Source organism: Ptychodera flava, chromosome 2 (assembly GCF_041260155.1).
Source record: "Ptychodera flava strain L36383 chromosome 2, AS_Pfla_20210202, whole genome shotgun sequence".
NCBI lineage: Eukaryota > Metazoa > Hemichordata > Enteropneusta > Ptychoderidae > Ptychodera > Ptychodera flava.
This window is the reverse complement of record NC_091929.1, coordinates 34,534,121-34,560,156: the sequence shown is the minus strand read 5'-3', so window position 1 is coordinate 34,560,156 and position 26,036 is coordinate 34,534,121. Positions and strand designations below refer to the sequence as shown.

Genomic DNA, 26,036 nt, shown 5'->3' with positions numbered 1-26,036 from the left:
ACTTGTGTTCTGTTAATTGTAGAAAATAAAATTCTCAACAGTGCCCAGGTGCACGTCTGTTCTTAACGATATCTTTCAAATGTAATATAGATATTTTTTTTTCGGAACTGTGTAGTTTTAAAACTGTTTTATCCAGTCATTCCAATTGCACTCTTTTTGATTTGTGTATTGTTTTTCAATTCAATGTAACATGTTACCTTTATGATTGACTTGTAAATTTGTCTTGCGATGCTGTGACTTTTTTGCTTAGCAATCTATTAGTGGATTTGCCCGTTGACCTGTGTTATTTGACTCTCTCTCCCCCCTCTCTCTCTCTCTCTCTCTCTCTCTCTCTCTCTCTCTCTCTCTCTCTCTCTCTCTCTCTCTCTCTCTCTCGTCTCAATTCCAAATAATTACAAAGATACGGTTGTATAATTCGATATTTAATGTGTGCAATGGCTTCTACGTCAAATATGCTTAGCTTTTTATTATTATTCGAGTAACAAGTATTGCAAGGTAATGCAAGAGCTTGCTCAGAAAAGATATTGTTTATGACTATTTAATTTGCAGACAAAATCTTAATATTCAATTTCAAATTTTGTTGCTATGATTTCTTTTACACCGGGGTTGTTTTTGATCAATGTTCTTCTAAATTTATTACAAAGGGAATATTTGTATCTTCGAGAAAGGAGTCCTTTTAAAATTGTCGTAACAGGGAGGATTTTAACACATCTTGGATTAGGATAGTCTAACTTTTCCCATATTTTGTTTTGCGCCAACAAAACAGCAAAAAGCAAACACGCGTTTGGGCGAAATGTTAGTTTTACACAATACATTACAAGAAGATTACATGACCATAAGATGAATTATTATCAAAGCTAAGGTGACTATAAAAATACATTTACTTTTAAGTGTTTGACAATAAATTTTGACGAAAGTTCGGTTGCGCTAAATCATGAAAGAACGTTTTTCAAACTGACCAATACTCTTTCTAAATAATTATAAGATGTATTGCTATAAGTTGCAATTATGTTGTCTACCATCTCTATGCAAATTGCTAAACTTATTACGTTACAGAGTGGTTTGTCCCTAATCCAACTGTTATCAATGGTAAGCGTGGGCACTGTCTCATTGATTTGGATGAACAGGTTAAATCACTGCGTAACACCATGGGATACATTGATCTTCCTGATTCAAAAAAATAAAACAACAACAACAACAACAACAACAACAACAACAAAAGGCAACAAACCTGAAGCTAGGTGAATTGCAGGCTACAAAAATTGTGGCTTTTAAGCTAAAAGTTTGAGCGGTGTGTGTGACAAGACAATCTTGCATGTCACACATTAAAATGTCCACCCATTTGCTAATGTAGCTGATTATTTTGAAGTTGCAGTAGACATTGCGAGAGCCATAACAGTACCACCGACCAGCAGATGTATTATTGGTGTCATGAACGTCCCTGCACCCCTTGCACTTCCTGTATTGCAAAGGTTTGTGTTGCAGCATTCTTGACACATCGTAGTCGTGACATCTGAAATATTTCAAATCGCAAAATATGAAATAATTCTAGAGGTCATAAGATGATAAGGCAAAGTTCACTGCTGGTTAAGATGCAAGGAGCGACAACTAATAATTGCAATGTAAGTGAGTTACTTTAAAAACTATGAAAATGGTGAAAATATATACGATCGCATCATTATGACCAATTATATGTAATTTTCTTGTTTGCATGAAAGTAAATACAGACACCAGTATCACTTTTATTGAGTGGTCGAGCACTGTATACGAATGTACATGTTGTTATCGAGTTGTTGTTTATGAGTTTCTTTTTTCAATAGATGAGCCTATCTCATTACCTCCAGGTGAAGCCCACTGACATATGAAGTTACATTGTGTGGCTTCGTAGCAACCCCTGCTGAAATTTGTCACGTGTCCATTTACTTCGGTTCGAGCAACCTATAGAATGGCAACAGAAATAACATTAAACATCGCTGTGTAGATGCACAGGCGAACCATTAACATAAACGAATTCACAAACATAGTGAGATTGAAGTTCATATTGAGATATACCAGGATACAAGGCAGAGACTTAGGGCAGGTGAGTAATTAAACGTACTTATTTCATTTTTTGTTCTAAATGAGCCCCAATGAAAATTACTGTCAATAAAAGCGTAAATAAATAAATAAATAAATAAATAAATAAATAAATAAATAAATAAATAAATAAATAAATAAATAAATAAATAAATAAAGTAGAATTACATAGCAACGCGGGGAGGTCTGCGTCCGACACTCTGTTTTGTTATCTTCAAAACCAGTTTGACAACCATTTATTCCAGAACAAAAATAACACTCCAAAGCTCCACTGACGTTGCTGATAAAACCTGTAACAAACCATACACCAAATGAGTGGCGGTATCGTGATGCATGGTTTAAGATAGGATAGGAACATGGTGCGTGATCAAGGCCCAAATTAAATCTTCACATTCACTTTGAGTTACAGCACTTCCTCGCACAATATGTTATCCTTTTGAATGAAACACTTTTCTTTTTTGAAAATATGCGTACTTGTTTTGAGTTCAAGAATTTCTATTTGAAGGGTTGCATATTCATTCATTACGTGAACCGTTCCAAAAGCAGCCTGATTCGGGGAAACAGGGACATGCGGTTTTGCATGGCTGTTGGCATGAACAAGCAGCGACAATTTTTGCTTTTATCATCAAAGACGCACAGTAGAGACCGTCTTAGACGAGCAGCATAGTAAACTGACCTACACTGACTACTGCTACCACAGTTGCCATGCCGTTTACTTCACGGGGGATTTCTATGCCCCCTCCCAGTAGTGAACTGGTCCTTTATCGTACGAATTCGGTAGTCCTCTTATTGAGGATTCCCTAATTGAAATCATTTTTATCCTCATAGGACAAAAAATCAAAATTAGTGTCTTTGAGGGATTACATCTCATATGTCGACTCTAAAATGTAATGCTCTTGAACTGAAACCTATGTATGTGAACTCAAATTAATAAGAAATTCTTCAAATTGAAAGTGTTTACACCCCAAACTAATCTGAAATTTTTCCAAATGAAAGTGTTTTAACTAAAGAGAGATATAATCTAGTGCTTGAAGTGCTTTAACTCAAACCAAATGTGAACAATTAATTTTGGCGTTGATACTGCACCTATCCATACGTAACTGTTAGCTTATACATTGATGTATGCCATGCTTCACTTTTCCCGCAGATGTTTTATAAAGGTAGATAGCTAGACTAGATAAATAGAAGGTAAAGAGATAGATAGATAGATAGATAGATAGATAGATAGATAGATAGATAGATAGATAGATAGATAGATAGATAGATACTATTGATTGATTGATTGATTGATTGATTGATCGATCTAGAGATCGGCAATTATGAGGCAAATGGTACATACAAGTTAGCCGCGGTAAAGTTGTCGTCGCTTACATAGTGAGGGACGGTATATTGGTATTAATTTTTTCGATGCCCTTGTCACATTGAAAAATATTAATTTTACTGTTTGTTGTGTTTAGGCAGAAAATTAATTCCAGCCTACATTTAGACATTTGGAATTTAACTGAATGTAACCAAAGTGTAATAATATCACCTATTGTTTGCAATCTTTTGTTCAACTATAACAGATATGGGTCTTAGTTCGCCATACTGTCTTCCACAACTTACCTAATATTAATATAACTAAAGCAACTCCAGACATTTCGATACGGCTTGTGGATATATTGAGTATTATATGATCTAAAAAGAATAAACATGTCACTTTGTATTGGATTATTCCTAGAATTCTCTCTCTCTCTCTCTCTCTCTCTCTCTCTCTCTCTCTCTCTCTCTCTCTCTCTCTCTCTCTCTCTCTCTCTCTCTCTCAGAAAGAATTTATTGGTTATGTTATTCCGAATTTATATAACTCGTGCATTCTTTTGTTGCTGACTTTAGCAGTTTGCATTCAACGAATGGTGAGAAAAGAATGTTGTAAATTTGAATTGGCAAACACTTTTTCTGGTAATAAATAACATAGGAATGCATAAATAAGCAACGGTACCTATTGTTCTTATCTTAAACGTCACTTGGCAGCTCAGGTTGTACTTAATACCACTCCCTGCTTTTCTTGCCCTCTCCACTCCTTATGACCTGCAAAGACATTTTGTTTACCATTGCAAACGATTGGTTTCGGTAAAACAGTTGCTGTGAAAGGGCTCAGTGGCATATAACAAAAATATGTAAAATTTATAGAGTTTGTACTTAAGGAAGTATGTGCATCGAAATTGAAATTAAAAACGTAAACTTTGGCTCAAACTTTCCACACAGTAACTTTCAACCATTTCCGTCATAAATCCATTAATATAATAAGAGATTACCTAGCAAATTTGATAATATGCTAGCAGCGTACATAAATTTATCATACACAGATGCCTGTACGCGTAAATGTATCACTCCTTTTTGGGAACTTTTCCATAAAATATCAGCAAAATGTTTTACCATGTTACCTGAGAAAATAAAAACGGTGAATTTAGAAAATTCCTTGAAAACGAAATGTATTACAAAAGAATAAAACTAATCACTGAGTTAAGGGATAATGTACAAACCGTAAAAGTTTACAGGCTACTTGTATCAGTTTTCACGGCAAAGCTCCACAGTTAAGTAGGACATTGAGACAAAGTAAACAGTCCTTTGGCTTGCTTGGAAGCTAAAGGTTACGCAAAAACACAGAAAAAAATCAAGGGTTGCTTTGAAGGTCTTTAAGTCTTGGAATTAACACTGCTGGAGTTTGCAAAGTCTCGAAGTAACACGTCAGAGACATGACCCCAAACGTCTGACTGAAAACCATGCCGCCCCTATATTTATACTTAAGTGGTTATATAAGAGAACATAGGAACAACCCAGAACCTCTATTGATATGTTAATTACTGCTCTAACAGTAGCTTTACTTTTGACTTGTCACCAGCAGCCACATCACTTGCATCTTCAGCTAATTTGAATGGCAAACTGAAATCTGGTGAAGGCAAGACTGGAGCATTTTGAAGTGTGGCTTTAAGTGTATCAAATGCCTTTTGGCATTGTTCTGACAAAGCAGACTTTATTTTCTTATAAGTACGTCAAAGGCTCTGTGATGGAGAAATTTGCACATAATTATCTGCAGTAACCATCCTTTCCGAGAAAGCACAACAGTTGTCTCTTGCACTTTTGTATGGGAAAACTAGAAATGGCACTGATTTTGGCATCAACAGGTGTTACCTTATCCTTGCTCAACAAAACTAAGATTTAGCGAGTTTGACAATCGACATTGCTTTGCCCAGTCTCTCAAAGAACTTCCGCGTGAGTTTGATGTGTTCCTCCTAGGCATCGTTGTACAGGACATCGTCGACGTATCCTTAGCATCCTTCTGGTTTAGATATGACGTCATTAATCATCAATTGGTATGTGGCCGGACAGTTCCTTACTGCGAATTGCATTACCCTGTACTGGAACAATCCTACTGGCGTGACAAAGGCGGATATTTCAAGAGCACAATTCATCAGAGAGACTTGCCAAAATCCCTTTGGTAGATAGAATTTGTCACATCCTTGGCTTTTTCCATTCGATCGATGCAACCAAGTTTCCTCGAGATTTGGAAAGTGTCTGTGTTTGTGAAGTGTTCACTTTCCTGTAATCAGTGCACATATGATAGCTTTGATCTGGTTTTTGCAAAAGTAGGCACGGCGAACACCTCTTATTTTTACCGGGTCCAAAGGTTTAATCAAAGAATTTAAGGTAAAGGGCGACGAATTCGGACGCGCACACACTCTAGAACGTTTCTGCGCAGGTTTAACTCCAGCCTGCCGCAAATGGGTTATTTTGTAGCGTATGTATTTAACATCACCTGTCATTGTTGAAATTGCGCTTTTACCTAATTTTTTGCCCCAAGTGTCTTAGACATACATGTGACCTATAACCTTGTCATATTTTGACCCCCTAGGAAGCTAGTTTTTATTCAATATGAGCGAAAAATTAACATTTCTCTCCCATTTATATGGCGCAAATTACCCATTCACCTGGAGATATTGTAAAAAGTAGCGTGGTGACACCCTTTTATTAAAAGTGTAAACTAAATGGTATTATGTCAGGAGTTTATTCGCCAAGTTTGGTCAAAATGACACCATTCAAAGCGACAGGAAGAAAGTTCGAAAATTTTGCAGTGATATAATTTCGATATCGTCATTTTGAAATCGATACTTATGTTAAAATTTCTTCACAAACATCATGAAAACTGTACATTCGATAGATATGGATCTTAAGTCTTGGTATTTATTAAAATCAACTCATTTGCTAAGCGTTTTATAATTGCTATAGTTTAAGTGAATTATATCATCTTTATTTATTTCTAACGACGCCATTTAAACTTTCTGTTTCCATGGAAACGAGCGTGGTGACCCCCATTTTTTATTTCATTTTTGCACTTGCACAACTTCCAAGTATATTTGTGCAAAGTTTCAAGAAAATGACACTACAACTTAATTTTGACGTAATTCGTAGTACTTCACCTTAATTTCTCCTTTGTATTGTTTTAACATCTCAAAATGAATTACCAATCATCCTTACTTCTTGGGGAGCGTTGGACAAGAAACACAACTTCTGAGGTCTTATCAATTACCAAGTAAGGGCGCACATATGCCAATTGTCATTTTGGAGAAAAACCTGTACGGTGTCTTTCATCTTTAACAAGAAAAATTCGCCAATAGTGTCGTAAATTACAAAATAGCTTGGAATTTCAACGTGCTTGAGTGATGAGAAAAACGTTTCTAGCAATAGAAATAACACCACTTGCTTTCATTACAAACATTCTGCTTCAATAAATTTTGCAACGACTTAATCAAATACGACGCTAAAATGTGCCACAATATAGTCAGCATTGTCGCACTCCCGTTGAAAAACACACCTGTACACAGACTGCTTGAGCTTTGCTGTATTGCGTTTATCACATTTCCCGGCGACGAAACTGCACAGAACATTAACGACAAGATTTTTCTGGGTGCAGTGTGTACAGGTCGGTACAACAACTGGTAGTTCCTACACCGAACGTGTTCTGACAGTGAGAACAGTGGACGTCGAATTGGCCAAAGTTGAATTGTTGCAAAATCTATCAAATCTATTGGCATTATTTTCTCTCATCAGAAAAGCACATTGTAGTTCCAAGCTATTTTGATATGCTCTATAAACCCATGCTTTGCAACAAATCGGTTATAATGTCGTTTCTGCCTGCGCATAGTAGCTTGGCAATTGCTCTCTGTCATGAGAAACCTCATTTTCTGTTGTTATTTCTGTGTTACTGACATATCAAACGGTAAGTGTATTTCGCTACCCAACATCAGAAGATTTCGGGTTTCCCCTGTAGAGGGGTATACTCCTGAACGATATGCGAACGTAGCCAGACTTATATTTTCATACCAACCTGATCGATACTTTATCGGGTCCCTGTAAGCTTTCCTGTAACTGACTGTTGATAAATATTATCTCTAAGCCAAACCATCTGACTGGGTGTATGGGAGTAGTGTTAGTTTTATGGACACCCAGTGAGGCTGCGTCCACAAATTATGGTCAGGGGCTGGAGGAATTGAGGGGGGGGGGATTCAAAAAAATTTGGGGTAGTAGAGGGAGGACTTAAAAAATTTGCTCAGCCTGTAAAGGGGGGGACTTGAAACTTTTTTGGTTCCCTTTTGTGTTCTACATTTTCCAATCCCAAGTTTATGTAGATAATTCAATGAAAATGAATACCATTTCATTTCTTCCAATTGTTGTAATGTTAGTAGTCATTTAACTAAACCTAGAACCATTTTGTCTCACTTCATGACTTTTATCTCGAAAAAATCATGTGTGATTTGTCATAAAAAACAAACGAGCCCGATAACAGGGCAGAAGCTGCAACTGTTGATGATATTTGCAATATTTCTATGTAACATATCAACTTCAGTTTCTTGCTGTCTCCCTATAGCATAATCAAACATACAATATTAATTTGTCGACAAAGCCTGTATTATATAAATATGTATTAGGTGATAATTTAATCAGTGACAGTCAGTTGGCAGTAATACATATGCTTGGTACACATACACAGGCTGTGATAGCAAGCTGAATACTGGACACGTCAACATGCTTAAGCGAGTAGAACAAGAACACAGTTGTATAAACTGAACACAAATATTGTCAAAATTATCAAAGTTAAACTGCTACTGCCTACGGGCAGTGTCACTAACAGATACTCCCCTGCTACTGCAGTATCACTGTCACTGCATACCTGAGCAGTGAAAGAGATACCTCTGACTCTGATGTACATGGTTGTTTGAGAAGAGCTTTGTGTGAAATGACGCTCGTGACAGTGAAACATACTTGTACACAAGATTAGGTCATTGAGCAACACATGGAAGACCAGGAGACTTTTAATAATATTAAAGAAAAAAGATGGGGTCACCATGTTCAATTTTCTAAATTTTCATGGTCACGCCATAAAATAATACAAAAGTAAAACTGTGAACAGTAAAGACTAAACAAAAAATATCTGTTTAGATTGAATTCTTTATTATTTAACCAAATTTGCCATTATTACACCAAAACTTTCAGAGATTAAAACATTTTCTGATTGAATATTTTAACCTTCCATATTGTCAATTTTGAGTAGCATCTAATTCACGTATGTCTTGTACTTATGAAACAAATTTTGGCTGGGTCTCTGTGCTCAGTTTTTCACAATATGGCAATTAGCCAGAATTCACGTTTTTCTTACTCTCACATAATCGTCATTTTGTGTGCTCTTCGGCAGTAGCAACTGGCTTGGTCAGATTTGGATTAACTCAAGTTGGCTTAGACTGAGTAATCCAAAAGGTTCACTGAAGCGTTTAAAAATTAATCAATTTAAAAATTTGCCTTAGAAATATGACTTTACAAAGTACAAATAACATGTAATTAGAGGTTATAAACGGCAAGCGAGGGTATTTGGTTGCGGATATAAGACCTCAGGGGTGAAAATTAGCATATTTGGCGGGAAATAATCACCGAGCGAAGCGAGGTGATTATTTCACCCAAATATGCTAATTTTCACCCCAGAGGTCTTATATCCGCAGCCAAATACCCGAGCGCACCGTTTATAACCTCATTATAATATGCTTAAGTTAAAAACAAGTGGACAATGTCGTTATTTAGGGCCGAAGTTGGAACGAGAGTTCAGGAGCGCCCAGCCGCATACAAACTCTAAAAAAGAACGTTTCAGAACGCGCGCGCGTGCACAGTTGAATTCATAAAATACGGTTACGCAACGCATCGATATCGCGATTAGACATAGAACTTGAAGAATTTTACTTCAAAAAAACGCTCAAAAAACTTTAAAAATTATGTTGTTGTGTAACATAACCTCCACTGCTTACTGAGACTCTTCATTTGTTGGTTCGTCAAGCTGCACTAGACTAAAATTTAACAATCAAAATCAATCTGAAGCCATAGACTTGTTCGACATTACGGCGCGTTGAGCTCTCAAGTTGGCGTTCGAAATTTGCGCGAGCTCAAAAATGTTACGCGGCGCGCAGGTCTACTTGTTGAGAATATAAACCCCGGCTCCAGCCAATCAGATTGCCGGATTCCAGCAAAGCATATTATAATGTTTAATATCTGCGAGCGAAATGGCGCAATACGTGTTTATTTTGTCTGCGCGCATATCCTTTAAACATACCCGTGATTGTGATAGTTGGGGGATTTGGAAAAATTTGATCATATAGAGGGGGGCATTTGAAATATTTTTAGGGTATTGTAGGGGGAATCTGAAAAAAAAAGATTTCAATCTCGATTCCTCCAGCCCCCCTAATCGTTATATATGAACGCAGCCTAAATCACATATTTCCATGAAAATATTCGGGACAAAATTTCTACATTGATAACTATGATATTCAAGAGGCAACCCGAATCTAGAGAAGAAATTATTTAATAACACTTCTGCTATAGTTCTTGCCCCCTCATTTGGGATTGGATACGCCTTTGTCCACTTTGTGAAATAAAAACCCACCATCAATGCCTTTTGGTTACCTTTGACTGATTCTGGAAAAAGCCCAAGCACATCTATTTCAATTTGTTCCATTTGGACACTAACCAATATGTCTGCCTGGGAGCTGTTTACCGAGTTTGGAGGGTATATTACTGCCAAAAATGTCACATGCCTGTATAGAAGCTCTGATGTCCGATGACATCCCATACCAATAGTATTTGAAAAGAAAACCTACTCAATGTTCGTCTCATACCCATGTGACCTCCGACCTTTGAGTCATGTAGTACACATAACACTGACTTAGTATATGTCCTTGGCAAAATGATTTTGCCAACGCACAAACTGACTTGAAGGCATCTCAAACAAGCCAAACAAAACCCCATTATGCACCCTAAGCTGTTGATATGAAGACCAATTTGACTTTAAGGCAGGAGACTTGTGGGAAACCTCATGGGAGTCTTCCCTTACAAGCTTCTTTAAGCTGCAATATAGGTGATATGTTAAGATCTTTAAGCTGTTGTTCTCTATGTTCTGCCAACGACCAAACAATTTCATGATCTCGCATTGCGCCTTTTTTCTGGTCACCTGCAACACCATCCATTTGCTTACTTTGGGCGATACCCGCGCGCTCAAATATGTCCCCATAGGGCGTGCTCCACTGATGAGTGACTTTCAGGAACTTGGCTTTCACTTCTTGCCCCCTTTTGAGAAAAAACCTGTGTTGCAATCACACAAAACCTCTTGGAACTTTATTGTTTCATGTCTCACCCTAGACATCTGCCCGACTTACTGTTGCGTATAACTTTTGTAATATCGTTTTCTGTGTAATCTTTAATTTAACGCTGTCGTCCACACTGTTTACATTCAATTTTCACTGACCTACGACTCAATTAATTTGCGTTCTGATGCTTGTTGCGCGGTCTATGCACTATGTCACTTACTTAAGTGCGAGCGGCATTAATGCCCGAGTGGAAAGTCCCTTGACGATGACGTGGGCTCAACCATGGCAGCTAGTTTGGACAGTGGTTCTTAAAACCTCCTATTATGACCTTTTGACCTTTCCTGTTTCTTTCCCTTATTTCTTTTGTCATCGTGTACTCGTTTGAGGGATTGGGCTGACCTTTCTGCGATTGCACGTCGAATTTGGCAGTTTATTGACATGCTGTTTAGTCTTCCACTAAGTGAAGTAATGACACGGACGTAGAGCAAAAAATTAAATTTATCAGAAAAAGTATATCCCGAAAAACATGCCGAATCTCGAGAAGTTAAAGTCCTTGCAAGACATGTGTTATTTACAAGTAATACGGTAATTCAAATTCTAATGTTAAAGAAAAACGCCATTTTTTATGACAACCTGCCAATGTCCTACTTTAAATTGAATTGAATTAAGTTTTACTTCCTCTGTCGCAAAATTTGTCCATTATAATGGCGTCAAAGCATTTACATGTAAACTACATAATACTGTGCCTTCAATACATTCATCTTCTAAAGCGCACTGTGGTTCAGATCAAATAATCTGCTTATATACGTACACATGATTTTCAAACATTCAAGTTGCACTTTGAAATTGAGCTTGTTTTTCAAACACCTGTTACTGACAAAGATGTTTCGCCATGGTACTCTTCATGGTTTTTCTTGATTGAATGGGGTTGACTTTGCATCAAAGGGAAACGGAAGAAAATAGAGCCTTATAACTCACCGGTCAGCATTCAGATGTTCTCGACTTCTTAGGTGTTGTTGTGAGGTACGGCTACTCATACTGGCTTTATATAGAGGCATTTTGTCCCTAGGTTCAGAGGTTACTGACAGCTATGTCTTATGAATATAGAATAGAGTGCTGTCACATTGAAGAATATAAGTGAGTTCAATCAATTAATATTAGGGTAGCTAAGTACCTTGTGGATACTTTCAGATTTTGATTTTGTTCTTACTTGAAAAGTCCAAAACCCCGATAAAGTATACAGTTTATGAAAGCTACACAGTCATTATTTGTATGAGTCACGTGATAAGCGTTTTGCTGAACCTTCCAAAGGTCGGGTTTTCCCCTTTAGCAAACGCGCTGCAAGATTTCCGGTTTAAGTTTGTTTATACAAGCCTTGACGATATTCTTCACTACCGTATCTACGATTTTATTCTTGGTGTCTCCTTTCAATTATAGGCGTGACAATTACAATTCCTTGAAAAGCACCATGGTCTAAAACTTTCAAGAGCGCAAAACCAAAAAAGCCCAAAAGGTAATATAAAGGCAATATAAAAGCAATCCCAGGCATAGATTTTCAGTTCATAATGTTTTTAATGGACACTGTGAATTTCAAGCAGCTGGCGTGTGTGAGCGCGAATTGACAAGGTGCAAAAGAGGCCTACCTCATTCGCACATCGAATTCGAGAAAAACGCAAAATACTGTTTTGTTACTTTGACGCCATGGCATTTGATAAGTAAACGTGCATTAGCCTAAACACAGGCATACTTTGTTATATAGTGATGATTTCGACCGGGAATCACAGTCGTTCAAAGAAAACGTTCGCGAACTACCAATTTTTGTAGCCTTCGTTTCGGCACGTAGCCACAGCGAATGGCTTCAGCGGACGAAAATAATTACGTCAGCAGTCATTACTGATAGCGGGCGTGTCCTAAATCCATATGTAAATAAGCTTGCCAGAGTTCTCTTGATAAACACTGCAACGCCACGTAGACTTGATACTATCGGATCAATTGTTTATTGTCCACACATTTTAAAAGATAATCTAATAAATGACGAAAACGACGTCAAACACCGTAAAGCGACAAGTGCAACCTCCGACAACGACAATAACTACAAGCATGATAAAACGTCGATGTTTTGACCAAAGTTATGATGATGAAAATTAAGAAAGTCGGGAAACGTTATACTTCCACTCGTAACCTATTGGTATTTTCGAGATATTCATGTATAGCTAGGGATTATCATTCGAAATTTGGTGGGCACCGACGACGAATAGCGCACAAACTTATCGTGCCCTCAACAAATAGCTCATTATAAATCACCATTAACATGATTATTTAAATTATATAGTGATAACTGTCCCAGCCACTCTGTGGTTACATTGAGCAAGATTCAGAAATGTGCAACCTAACATTTTAGCCATGTAATTTCATGGCAGCAGACTAGACAAATATTTGTCTAACTAGAGGTGTCATTTATTCATGCATGTAAATCTACGCATCTTCGCATCAAAGGAAAGCCTGTGACCCACTTTGTTGAAGGGTCACATCTCCGTACCACTTTGTTTGAAGTACAAGCAACGTTTCCCGATCCGATCCGAAGAGATGTCGGCGAATTTTTTCGCGCACAATTTTCGAGGAATAAAAGTTTGTTGGGGCAATGTCGCCCGATCTACTGTCTAATGTTGTATGACATTGCAACCAATTTCACAATAAATGACATCGAAACTCTTGATGAGGCACTGGGACGAAATCTTGATGCGTAACACCTCGCGAACCTTACCGAGTTTGACCTACGTATAAAACACCGTCTGTATTTCCCTGCATCAGAAAAAAATGTTTCGGTTTTTTGGCCCAAATTAGTTAGTAGCAGGAACAATTTTGGATGCCGGACTTTATCAGCTATGCAAAATATCACTGACATACTTTTTTTGGTGTTCGGCATCAATAGGTTGGGATTGAGGCAACAGTTTTTGAATGTCGGACATTGTACTGACCGACATGTAAACGTCGTGGATTTTGTTGTGTTTTTCAGTCCTAATTTCATTCGGAGCAGGATCGAAGAATTTTGAGTGTGGATCTTTGTAGCGTGTCGACTCACATGTAAAATGTTAACAGAAGTGGACGTATTTTTTTCGGTCGTAATATTAAGCAGCATGGACAACAGTTTTGGATGTCTTACTGTACTTCTATCGGGTATGGACAGACGTGAAACATACTGGTAAAAGACGTAGTTTTTGGCCGCAATGTTTGGAGCGGAATCAGTTCTGTAGGTCAAATTTCATGAAATTTTGATACAAAATAGATCAAACTAAAATTGGCAGATGTAGCAATTTCTTTCAAGGCAGTTTTAGTTATTGTTTCTAGAAGTGGTAACATTGTACAGCCTCTTCTGCGATGTCGATAAAAAGGCAATCGTCGAGTCTTAGGGACAATTCTGGTGGTTGGTTGTCGTATGAACCTCGGCCACTTTCTTTCTTGAGTCTCTTCGCCTCTTTGCTAAATTCCTTCTTTGGCTTCGATGCGGACGGTATAGTAAGACAACGTTTGATGGTGTTTGTTGAAGAAAAATGACGAAAACTCAAACATGTTGCTAAAGAAACTCTACGGTATGACATGTCTGGAGAGGAATACTTATAGGCTTAAACAAATATAATTGTTACGGTTTATTGATGTCAAACTGAAGTAATCCTAGTGATTGGAGAAACCCCAAAAACGTCAATATGCAAACTACGAAACGTTGTGTCACTCATGGGAACACGATTGGAACTATTTTGGGAAAATTGGATCAGAGTAATTATTAGGAAAATGTAACGAAATCGAAATTTTTACAGCTGAAATTTTACAAAATGATACAAAAGTGTAAAATTTGTAATATTGTTCTCATCGAACAAAACAACGAAAACAAAATGATTATTGCATACCTCTTTCATCGGATTCATTTTTATGAAAAAATATTGATTTTTGTGTAAATGTACTGAAGAAACGAGACAAAATGCTTAAAATTTCTCTTATTGACGACTTTTGAGTCAGGGCACTTTTGAAATGCCCCTGCCTTTTTCGTGAATTTAAGGCTTTATAAACATTTAATTGAGTCAGGGCACATTTTAAATGACCCTGACTGACTTGACTGTAAATCGATCGAAAGACTTCATTTTGGTCGAGGCAAAGTGACAAACTGAGATTAGTACTAGTATTTCAGTAATGAAGAAACTATAGACAAGCTCACACATTTTCATTCAAATATAAATATTGTTCATATGTTTTGAACAATATTGCATTAGACACTATCATGCACTGATACTTACTCACAACATTTCAACAGCATTGTAAATTTTGAATAAAATTTTAAAGGTGGTGAGCAAATCAGGTGTAATATTAGACAAATTTCTAAAATTCTTGAGAAATTGTGCCAATCCAATTATCCCAAATTAGTTCCAATCGTGTTTGGGGTATTATGCAAATAGCGATGCAAATGTGCCGATGATGTTTACAAAAGCTCCCCTGATTTGACATGGGATAGCCACGTGCATTTGTTTATATGTTTAATGTGAATTGCAAGGAAATCATTACTTATTTCTAACTAGTGACACATCTCAATGATAGGGCTTACTTTCAGGCGTATTCTCAGAGAATTTTGAAAATTTGACAGAAAAATGAACTATTTGGTATTAAGCTAACATAAGCCATTATGTTTTACATGAAGTGAAGATGTCGACAGTCAGAGAGGGTTAAAATATAATTATGTTAAAACGTGTGAATTTACGTACTTTTATACCTGAAGGTTATTTGAATCGAGTTCTGCTTCATTAAAATTTGTTTCTACATTACTGATCTTACCATCATTTTCCAAATCAATCTATCATCAATCGTTTCCGCGATCGTGCCGTTATCGCATCATTCAAACGGGCGATTCGATTCCATCGATGAAAACGAATTATGTGAGCATGGTGTTTTCGAGAGTCATGTTCCTTTTTAGAGAGTCACTTAAAATGCGTGCTTCGAACCGGAGCCATGCTATCTGAACTGTGTCATTCAGAGATTACTGTGACGTTCTTACCTACAAAGGCAAGAAGAAATGATTGTATTCTACTCGGAAGCACGAATTGTCTCTTCTCTTTATTCGTTTCTCACTATGCATGTTTGGTTATAGCACTTCTTGCGCAAAATCAAGGATCACCAAGCCATTTTCTGGTTAATATCGAATTCTCCGTATTCGGCAATAATGTGGTTAGATTTGATTTCTTACTCTTAGTTGAAATGAAAACTAAAAGTGAATGGAGTTGGTTTTCAACAATATCTCAGACTGGCAAATGTGAACTAAATCGGTAAGGGCGTGAATGGAATTTCAGCTGACTCATTCAAGTTTATCTAAGTATTTATAACGTTGTGTCTTTTCTGAAAAGATATGCATAATATCATGAACCGCATTTAGAAGCAGTGCCATTTATTGATTTGCCTTGCGTCACCTTTGTAGGAGCTGTGGCCACCCAATCGATAAAGAGCAAACTTTATCTAGCCTTTGGTTTCAAGAGCATATACTCTGAAGCGTCATTTCCGGTCTTGTTGTCGAGAAATATTTAAAAATGGTGAATGCAGGTTTAAGCAGATATGAAGAGGAAATGAAAATAGCTGCAACATGTCTATTAAGAATAAAAATCATATTCCCCAGTCGCAATTATCTATACCATAAATCTCACTGAAAATTGTCACGCGTAGCTCCAAACGTTTACATTCAATAAGCCGGCTTTAATCTTTTGTTAGTGGACGTCTTACAATTAATCTGCTTTAATTAACCAATCGCCTTGGAATAGCGTATGAGAACATATAAACAGAAGCTGTGTAGTATAAGATCACACCTAAGATTCACACTCTTGTTAACGGTGTGTGATTATTTTAGGTGATAAGAATTTAAGTGTGCGTGACTTGTTTTTTCTTAACTTTTTATCGTTACGTCAACTTTAACTTTGTCAGACTGTACATATTGACATTAGCCGGAATGTGCAGGTGCTTCTCAGTTCAGTCTGAAAAAGCTACCACCGGCTCTATCTTATTTCATAATACTGCACATGTGTTCGAATAGCAAATGGTGTTGTTTCTTTGGCCGATTTCTTTAGGAGAAAGTTTACCTCTGATACAAAAATGCTTGTCTTTCACGCAAAAATATCCTATAAAATTAATAAGTCACTGCATAGACTGTAGAGAAAACTCTTAGGTCTCCGGTCAGTGTAACACGGTTGCGATCATAAAATATGAGCATTAATATGACAGACCAAATGCAATTACGCCAGATGACGTTGTTATCAAAACATGAACGGAAAGAGTGCATTTAGTATCATTCCATTGAAACCAAGGTAACTAGCGTGGACAGTTTGAATTTGTCCAATAATGCCGCGACTTACACTTGATATAGGAGTTCTAACACTTCCATGCTGTAAGTGTTGTGTTTTAAATTACTAAATCACCGAAATATGACTCATTACGTAAATGTTAAGTGTAGAATTATTTGACCTTGTGCATTCTATGCATTTCTAAAACCCACACCCACACCCTGATATCTCACAAAGTCTACACGACCCCTGAACCTATATACAATACAGTTATGAATCTTGACTTAGTTGCTTACATTAATGTCACCTAGAAGCCAAGAACGACTGCAAGCCGACAGGTGAGGGAACTCGGACTAACCCCATGAATCGATTTACAATGTCTTATATTTGCTTTGTAAATAGCAGGAGTAACCAAGCAGTGATAAGACATTAGGCCTAGATATCATTTTCACTGACCCAGTCATCCTGGAACTTCCATACCAAATACAAATTGCATTAAGATCATTAAAATGAACTCTGATATCTCTAATATAGGTGACAGAAAAACTTCCATGTAAAGTGTGGCTGGGATTACAAATCTCATCTTTATTGATGATGCGTACAAGGGGAATGAAGAAAATTGGCAATATCACCAAGTAAAGTATGAAGCGTTTCACTAGAGTTTATGACTGAACGGACGACAAATCGGAGGTATTGAGGTATTGGCAGATATACCGTAATGTGCGTAGGATGTTGACCCAGGAGTGGTCAAGAAATACTATGTCGATTCACTTCTAGTCTCGCATGGCAGACATCAAACTTGAGTGCGACGCAAACGGCGAAGCCGCGAGCTGCGAGTAGCAGCAGGCTACGAGGTCTGGCTAGAACAAACATGCTATATATACTGTCCTATATCCAGCCTTTGGTGTCCAGAGGATACATTCTGAAGCGTTTCGGTGTTGTTGTTATGCAAATAGCGATGCAAATGTGTCGATAATGTTTACAAGAGCTCCCCGACTTGACATGGGATAGCCACGCATTTGTTTTGATTTTTAAAAAAACCGTGAATTACACGGAAACCATTACATATTTTGAACTAGCAACACATCTCAATGATAGGGCTTATTTTCAGGCGTATTCTCAGAGAATTTTGAAAATTTGACAGAAAAATGACCGATTTGGTATCTAGCTACCTTACAACACACGTAAAATGAAAAACATAAGCCAGTATTATGTTTTACATTAAGTGAAGATGTCGATGGTTAGTCAGGGTTAGTATATCTGTTAAAACGTGTGAATTTACGTACATTTATACCTTTAGGTCATTTCGACATTTTCAACATTCGTGATCTTACCATCAGTCTTTTATTCAATCTGTCGTCTTAAGTTTCCGAGATCGTACCGTTATGACCTCAGTCAAACGGGGAGTTTGATTCAATCGATGAAATAATTATGTGATCATGGTGTTTTTGAGAGACATGTTTCTGTTTAGGAAATCACTAAAAGTGCGCTTCGAGCTGCAGCCATGCTATCTGAACTGTATCATTCATAGATTACTCTGATGCTTTAACGTACTAAAGACCTGAAGGAATTATTGTATTCTACTCGGAAACATGAATTGTCTCTTCTCACATTCCTGGCCGCTGGGAGTGCGGGATCGACAGTGTGGGAAAAAACGATCCCACACTCTTCAGAAACCGTCCCACACTCTGCAGTAAATATTACACGAGCTCTGATTGGATGATAAACAGTCTGTTTTGTTCCACGCGCACAATGTTATCCAATGGCACGACGAGTAACACACGGACTAGAACTACAAAGTAAGCAGGTCAAAGTACAGTGGCAGACGACAGAGTTGTCACGATTTTTGATAATATTGTACGTGTCCAATATGAATTTAATGCATTTTGTGGTCATTTGAGAAAAAGAATCTCACAAACCAAGGACCTGGGATCAGATTTCTCACACTCGTTGGGGATATTTTGAAAATATCCCCAACTCGTGTGAGAAATCTGATCCCAGGTCCTTGGGGGTGTGAGATTCTATTATTCTCTTTGTTCGTTTCTCACCACGCATGTTTGTTTGTAGAACTTATTGCGCAAAATCAAGAAAAACCAACCAATCACAAATTGTATTGGTAATGCCAAATTCTTCTATATTGGGCAATAATTTGGTTAGATTTGATTTCTTACGATTACTTGAAATGACAATTATGATTGAATGGTGTTGAATGTGAACTTAATCGACCCGGGCTTAAATGGAATTTGAGCCGGGTTGTTTGTAGGACAACAACCTTAGTTCAAATTAATTCAGGACTGATTTGGTCAGTTTTGGCCTGGTTAGCTTTAAGCCCAGTTGACCTTGACTCATTCAAGTTGATCTAAGTGATTATAACGTTGTGTCCTTTCTAAAGAGAAAAGGGTAATATTATGAACCACATTTAGAAGCAGTGTCTTGCATTGAGTTGCCTTGCGTCTCCTGTGTTTGAGCTGTGCCTTTGGTGTCCAGATGATACATTCTGAAGTGTTCCGGTGTTGTTGTTGAGAAATATTAAAGAATGGTGAATGCAACTTTTGTTACAGGTTAAACCAGAGATGTATAGGAACTGATATAAATGAATGTATCTGCCACACGTCTCTTTAGAAATAATATCACATTCCCCGGTCGCAATTTTTCTTACCATAAATCTCACTGACAATTGTCATGCGTTGACCAACAAGTTGACTTTCAATACTCCGGCATTAACTTTTGTTAGTGGGCGTCTTAAAGTTAACACGCTTTAATCAACCAATCGCCGAAGAATGGCGTATCAGAACACATAAATAAAAGCTGTGTTGTATAAGATCAAAACTAAGAGTGGTTTTCTTTTGAACGGTTTGTGATTTTTGTGATAAGAATTTAAGTGTGCGTGACTTGTTTTCCTTCACTTTTTTTATCGTTACGTCAACTTTAACTTTGTCAGACTTTACATATTGACATTAGCCGGAATGTACAGGTGCTTCTCAGCTTAGTCTGAAAACGCTACCACCGGCTGTATCTTATTTAATAATACTGCACATGTGTCGAGTAGCAAATGGGGGTATGTATCTTTGTCTGATTTTTTTAAGAGAAAGTTTGCCTCTGATACAAATATGCTTGTCTTTTACGCTGAAAAAGTATCCTACAAATTAATAGGTCACTCCATAGACTGTAGAGGAAACTCTAAGGTCAGCGGTCAGTCCAACACCGTTGCGATCATAAAATATGAGCATTAATATGATAGATCAAATGCGATTACGCCAGATGACGTTGTTATCAAAATAGGAACGGAAAGGGTGTATTTGTCATTCCATTGAAACCAAGGTAGCTGCAGTAGACAGTTTGAATGAAATATGTCCAATAATGCCGCACTTGATGCAGGAAAGTTAACACTTCCATGGTGTAAATGTTGTATTTAAAATAACTAAATTACCGTAATATGACTCATTACGTGAATGCTTAGTGTAGACTTATTTGACCTCGTGCATTCTATGCATTGCTAAAACCCACACCCACACCCTGATATCTCACAAAGTCTACACGACTCCTGAACCTATATACAATACAGTTATGAATCTTGACTTAGTTGCTTACATTAATGTCACTTAGAAGCCAAGAACGCCTGCAAGCCGACAGGTGAGTGAACTCGGACTAACCCCATGAATCGATTTAAATGTCTTATATTTGCTTTGTAAATAACAGGAGTAACCAAGCAGTGATAAGACATTAGGCCGAGATATCATTTTCACTGACCCAGTTGAAGAGTTTACACTAGTTACCCTGGAACTTCCATTCCAAATAAAAATTGCATTAAGAGCACTAAAATGAACTCTGATATCTTTCATATAGGTACAGAAAGTCTTCCAAATAAAGTTTGGCTTGGGTTACAAACCTCATCTTTATTGATGATGCGTACAAGGGGAATGAAGAAAGTTGATATCACCCAGTAAAGTATGAAGTGTTTCACTAGAGTTTATGACTGAACAGACGACAAATCGGAGGTATAGAGAGGAAAACTGGGAGATATACCGTAATGTGTGTAGGATGTTGACCAAGGAGTGGTCAAGAATTACTATGTCGATTCACTTCTAGTCTCGCATGCCAGACATCAAACTAGCGTTCGGCGCGAGCGGCGAAGTCGCGAGCTGCGAGTGGCAGCAGGCTACGAGGTCTGGAAAGAACAAACATGCTATGTATATTGTCCTATATCCAACCTTTGGTGTCAAGAGGATACATTCTGAAGCGTTCCGGCGTTTATGTTATGCAAATAGCGATGGAAATGTATCGATGATGTTTACTAGAGCTTCCCGACTTGACATAGGATAGCCACGCATTTGTTTTCATTTTTTTAAAAACCGTGAATCGCAGGGAAATCATTACATATTTTAACTAGCGACATATCTCAATGATAGGGTTTTTTTCTGGCGTATTCTCAGAGAATTTTGAAAAGTTGACAGACCAATGACCTAATTGGAATTCAGCTATCTTAAAACATGCGCAAAATGAAATACACAAGCCAGTATTATGTTTTACAAATTTGGTTTAACATTCGTGATCTTACCATCATTCTTTTATTCAATCCATCATCTTACGTTTCCAAGATCGTATCGATATGACCTCAGTCAAACGGGGAGTTCTAATCAAGTACAATAATGTCAGTTATCCCATTTCTATATATACCCAAGTATAGCAAGTTTTACATAAAAGAAGAAGTAATCATAGTTTCCCCCATAGACCTCTTAGTATATTGTTTGAACATTTTCGGTAATACTTCGAAATCAAAATTCTTGTACATACATGCACTCATAGCCACCCGATTCTAATCAAGTACGTATACAATTGTGTTAATTATCCCATGCCTATATATGCCCAAGTATAAAAAGTTTTACATGGAAAAAATATTCATAGTTTTCCCATTAGTAAATGAACATTTTCAGTGAAATTCCACATCAATTGTTTGTACATATAAGCACTTGGAACCACCCTATTCTAATCAAGTACAATTGTGTTAATAATCCCTTGTCTATATATGCCCAAGTATAGCAAGTTTTACATTAAAGAAGAATTAATCATAGTTTCCCCATAGACTACCATGCATAGTGAATGGACATTTTAGGCGAAATTCCAAATCAAATTTCTTGTACACATATTCACTCATAGCCACCCTATTCTAATAAAGACCAATTATGTCTATCATCCCATGTCTATAATGCCCAAGTATAGCAAGTTTTACATTTAAGAAGTGTAACGAGTTGATTTCTCAGGCTGTGTATTTTCTGTTTTGCCTAGGAGTTCTTATGTGTTATCACTGTATAGCTAGGGAGTCCTTGAGGAGAGCTTTCCAGACAGTGTTTTACGTTGCACGCTGCACTTGAAGGTTTGAGTGTCAGCGTGTGCTTTTTCAGTCAGATATTCCTGTATTTGGAGTTTTGCTCAAGTTAGCAGATGTGTAAAGAAACTGGTTAGTCGCTGAGATCGAACTTTCTGCGGATCGGACTGTTTATTTAAACTCCACGCCATCCTCTACCTAGTCGATCGAACGAACATTGCTCACCGCTATGCCGTATATGTGCAATACGCTCTGCACGCAGAGATGATAGTATAACAACAAGTTGAAAGCTGATCTATCTGCAGCAAATTATGTGTTAACTGCGAACTTTATACAATTTATGAGTTCAGTCAGATGTCTGAGATTGCCAAGATAATATTGTTTGCGATTGTTCCACTAAACTTTCGTCGATGCGTTTAGTTTGAATTCAGAGGAAGCTTGGATTTCAGATTTGCTGTGTTCCACGTGTTTGAGTTAGGCAGAAGTACGAGTGTTCCTGAAAAGCCTACCGGAAGCATGACGGGACACTCCCATGTAAAAAACAGTGCAAATATACCCGGCTAACTAGCCTTTTTTAACCGGGTATTTTCATCCTAATTAGAATTCTTTGCAATCTTGTAAGCTGTTTACAATGTATGTGATTAGAGATAGCGATAAGTGATTGTGCAGGGCAAAGCTCAAAACTTCATATACTTTACTCCTGCGGACAATCATTGAAGTTGTTGACTCGGTGTCATGTAATATCGGATAGAACTACTTAAGATTGCATATTATCAGTACAGAAAGGTGGCTAAAAGTGCTCTGTTTTTTAAATGCAACTGTCCCCTAATGGTAAACAAAGATCCAAGATGGCTGCGCTCCTAAGTAGCTGAACCAGACACTGCTTATCTGTGGATCGCATGTGTTGTCACTTAGTTTCATGTGCGGACATTGCACCGGACTTACAATCGCGCTTATCGTTGAACAATAGTTAGGTCGCTTGTGAACTGTTTGTATTTCCAAGTCACGTGGTCAAATCTGAGGTATCTCACCGGTAATGTTAAGTTTTTCATTGAAAATAGTTCGAACAGAGTTTTTGTACTGAAAGTGTGTTCGACTTCTGCTGTCGAGAGGTTGATCTGCACAGTAATTCTTACCATGGAGTAATATTTGTAGTTTTGAAGTATTGTTTTACTATATTGTATGTAGACGCTGATAATTTGACACAATATAGTAGTACACGGAAGTTGTTTGTTACATTACATGACTGTGTGGTTGTTCCTCATTTCATGCCCCATGCTCTGTTGCAGCTCTAGAGAGGTTAATGCCAGTATCGGACTAGTTGGCCCTGCTAGAGAAATAAATTTGGCTGAGCTTTGGTCGGTTATCATTCTGCCGTCTCAAAACATTGGTTACAGAAGCATTAAGATTAATCATAGTTTCCCCATAGACTACCATGCATAGTGAATGAACATTTTCGGTGCGAAAATTCCAAAATCAAATTTCTTGCACATATATGCACTCATAGCTACCCAATTCTAATTTACTTATGTCAATTATCGCATTTAGGTGACTGATGATGAGATCATTATGTATCTTGAAACAGAGTGTGACGGAGGATCTTCGCTGTTGAAAACAGCGACCTGGCTATATCTCTCTAAGGCTAAAGAGAACACAAAAGATGCACAACAGGACAAAATACAGAAAATAACACAACATTTAGAACAGTTGATTTGTGGAGTTTTTTCCCCTTTATAATTGCTCTCACAGTAGTAACAATAGCAGTATACTAGTATTTAATATAAATATATATACTTATGTTGGAGTTTAACAAAAACTACATTTTTTGCATGTTTTTTTATGATTGTGTTTTTCCTTGTTTAAGAGTATTTATAAACATGTCATACTGGTACATGTGTATGTTTTATAGTTGTGAGTAATGTATTTTGTAGTACAAGTGCTACTAATACATAAGTGCCCTATATGTTGCGTATCTCTTTTCAGGATTTCTCTGTAACATTTCAAATTATAAAAAATTCCCGTGTCTTCCTCGCACAAAAATTAGTTACCCTCCCCCTGACTCAAGCGCAAAATGAAGCGGCTCTCCCCCAAACCGCTGCATGAAAAATAGTGACCCTCCCCCGATCGCATCGGCCTTCCCCTGTTAATTCTGACCAGGCCCTTAGTGCAAATTAATTCAGGACTGATTTAGTCAGTTTTGGCCTGCTTAGCTTTAAGCCGATTGACCTTGACCAATTCAAGTTGATCTCAGTGATTATAACGTTGTTTCCTTTCTAAAAAGATGTGCATAATATTATTATCCGCATTTATTAGCAGTGTCATGTAATGAGTTGCCTTGCGTCTCCTGTGTTTGAGCTGTGGCCACTCCTTCGATAAACAAGCCTTTGGTGTCCAGACAGTCCAGAGGATATATTTTGAAGCGTACTCAGTTACCGTGTTGTTGTCGAGAAATATTAAAAAGTGCACTGCATCAAAACGCAATAATACAGATAATGAATTGACCTTATTATAGAGTAATACACGTTAATTCACATGAATCCACAGGAATACAGGCTTGATGAATACAAGAAATGGATTTTTGACTATATTCATCTACATATGAACTCTTCAGCTAAAATACAGGCAATAATCCAAGTAAATGCAGTTAGTATTATTGGGGTTTCATGCAGTGATGATGAATGCAACTTTTGTTACAAGTTCAACCAGAGATGTGGATGAAATGTTATAAATGAATATATCTGCCACACTTCTATTAAGAAATAATATCACATTCCCTGGTCGCAATTATCTGTACCATAAATTTCAATGAAATTGTCACACATAGCTCCGAAAGTTTACATTCAATAAGCCGGATTTAAGCTTTGCAAGTGAATGTGCTAAAATTCACCCGCTTTAATTAACCAATCGCCGAGGAAAGGCGTATTAGAAAACATAAACAACAGTTGTGTTGTATAAGATTACATCTTAGATTCATTTCTTCTTAACGGTGTGTGATTATTTGAGGTGATTAGAATTTAAGTATGCGAGACCTTTTTTCTTACCTTTGTATCGTTACGTCAAATTTAACGGTGTCTGACATATGGACATCAGTCAGAATAAGCACGTGCTTCTCAGTTAGGCTGAAAACGCTACCACCAGCTGTATCTTATTTCGTATTATATCGTACCAGTATATTAATGGCACAACTACAGCGATCTCATTGATCGAAACGCGAAAGGAACCGTGGTATATTGGCGAAATACCGCTGCTGGCATACGCGCGAGCTCTCAGCTTGAGCGAAAATCCGTTTGTTGACGTTACACGCCAGAATTTCAATATACTGTTATGATATAATAGCAATAAATCACACCCAGTGACAGTATACCACTCGATTTTGACCCGTTCACCTCATATTATTATGCACTTGCTATCGCTCGTGCATATATGTCGTGAACTGGTCAAAATCTCGTGGTATACCGTCACTGGGTGTGTAACAAGTGGGGGTGTGTATCTTTGGCCGATTTCTTTAGGAAAAAGTTTACGTCTGATACTTGTCTTCCACGCTAAAAGAATCATACAAAATTAATAGGTCACTCCATAGACCGTAGAGAAAACTCTATGGTCTGCGGTCAGTGTAACACTGTTTGAATCATAAGATATAAGCATTAATATGATAGAGTA

The 26,036-nt window shown here is 37.4% G+C and overlaps 1 protein-coding gene across 2 annotated transcripts; it reads right to left on the bottom strand.

Annotated features, from left to right (window-relative positions):
- Positions 1–406: 406 nt before the first annotated feature.
- On the bottom strand, positions 407–25,641 carry LOC139148112 (ly6/PLAUR domain-containing protein 2-like). 2 transcript variants are annotated; one of them, XM_070719414.1, is made up of 6 exons: positions 25,418–25,641; positions 4,055–4,143; positions 3,682–3,753; positions 2,245–2,366; positions 1,839–1,938; positions 407–1,513 (listed from the first exon to the last, which is right to left on the bottom strand). In XM_070719414.1, the coding sequence occupies exons 3-6, from the start codon at positions 3,713–3,715 to the stop codon at positions 1,359–1,361; spliced, it is 411 nt and encodes a 136-aa protein (XP_070575515.1). In that variant the 5' UTR covers positions 3,716–3,753; positions 4,055–4,143; positions 25,418–25,641; the 3' UTR covers positions 407–1,358. The 2 variants fall into 2 exon arrangements, with proteins under 2 accessions (XP_070575515.1, XP_070575524.1); XM_070719423.1 differs by lacking the exon at positions 25,418–25,641 and adding an exon at positions 11,718–11,799.
- Positions 25,642–26,036: the final 395 nt, after the last annotated feature.

What these genes read in the sequence shown, in the direction of transcription:
- LOC139148112 (XM_070719414.1), bottom strand. Translation starts at nt 3,715, where the DNA reads ATGTCTGGAGTTGCTTTAGTTATATTAATATTAG. An exon ending in TTTAGTTATATTAATATTAG is followed by an intron (nt 2,367 to 3,681) that starts GTAAGTTGTGGA and finishes GGTTTGTTACAG; the next exon opens with GTTTTATCAGCAACGTCAGT. An exon ending in TCAGTGGGCTTCACCTGGAG is followed by an intron (nt 1,514 to 1,838) that starts GTAATGAGATAG and finishes GAAATATTTCAG; the next exon opens with ATGTCACGACTACGATGTGT.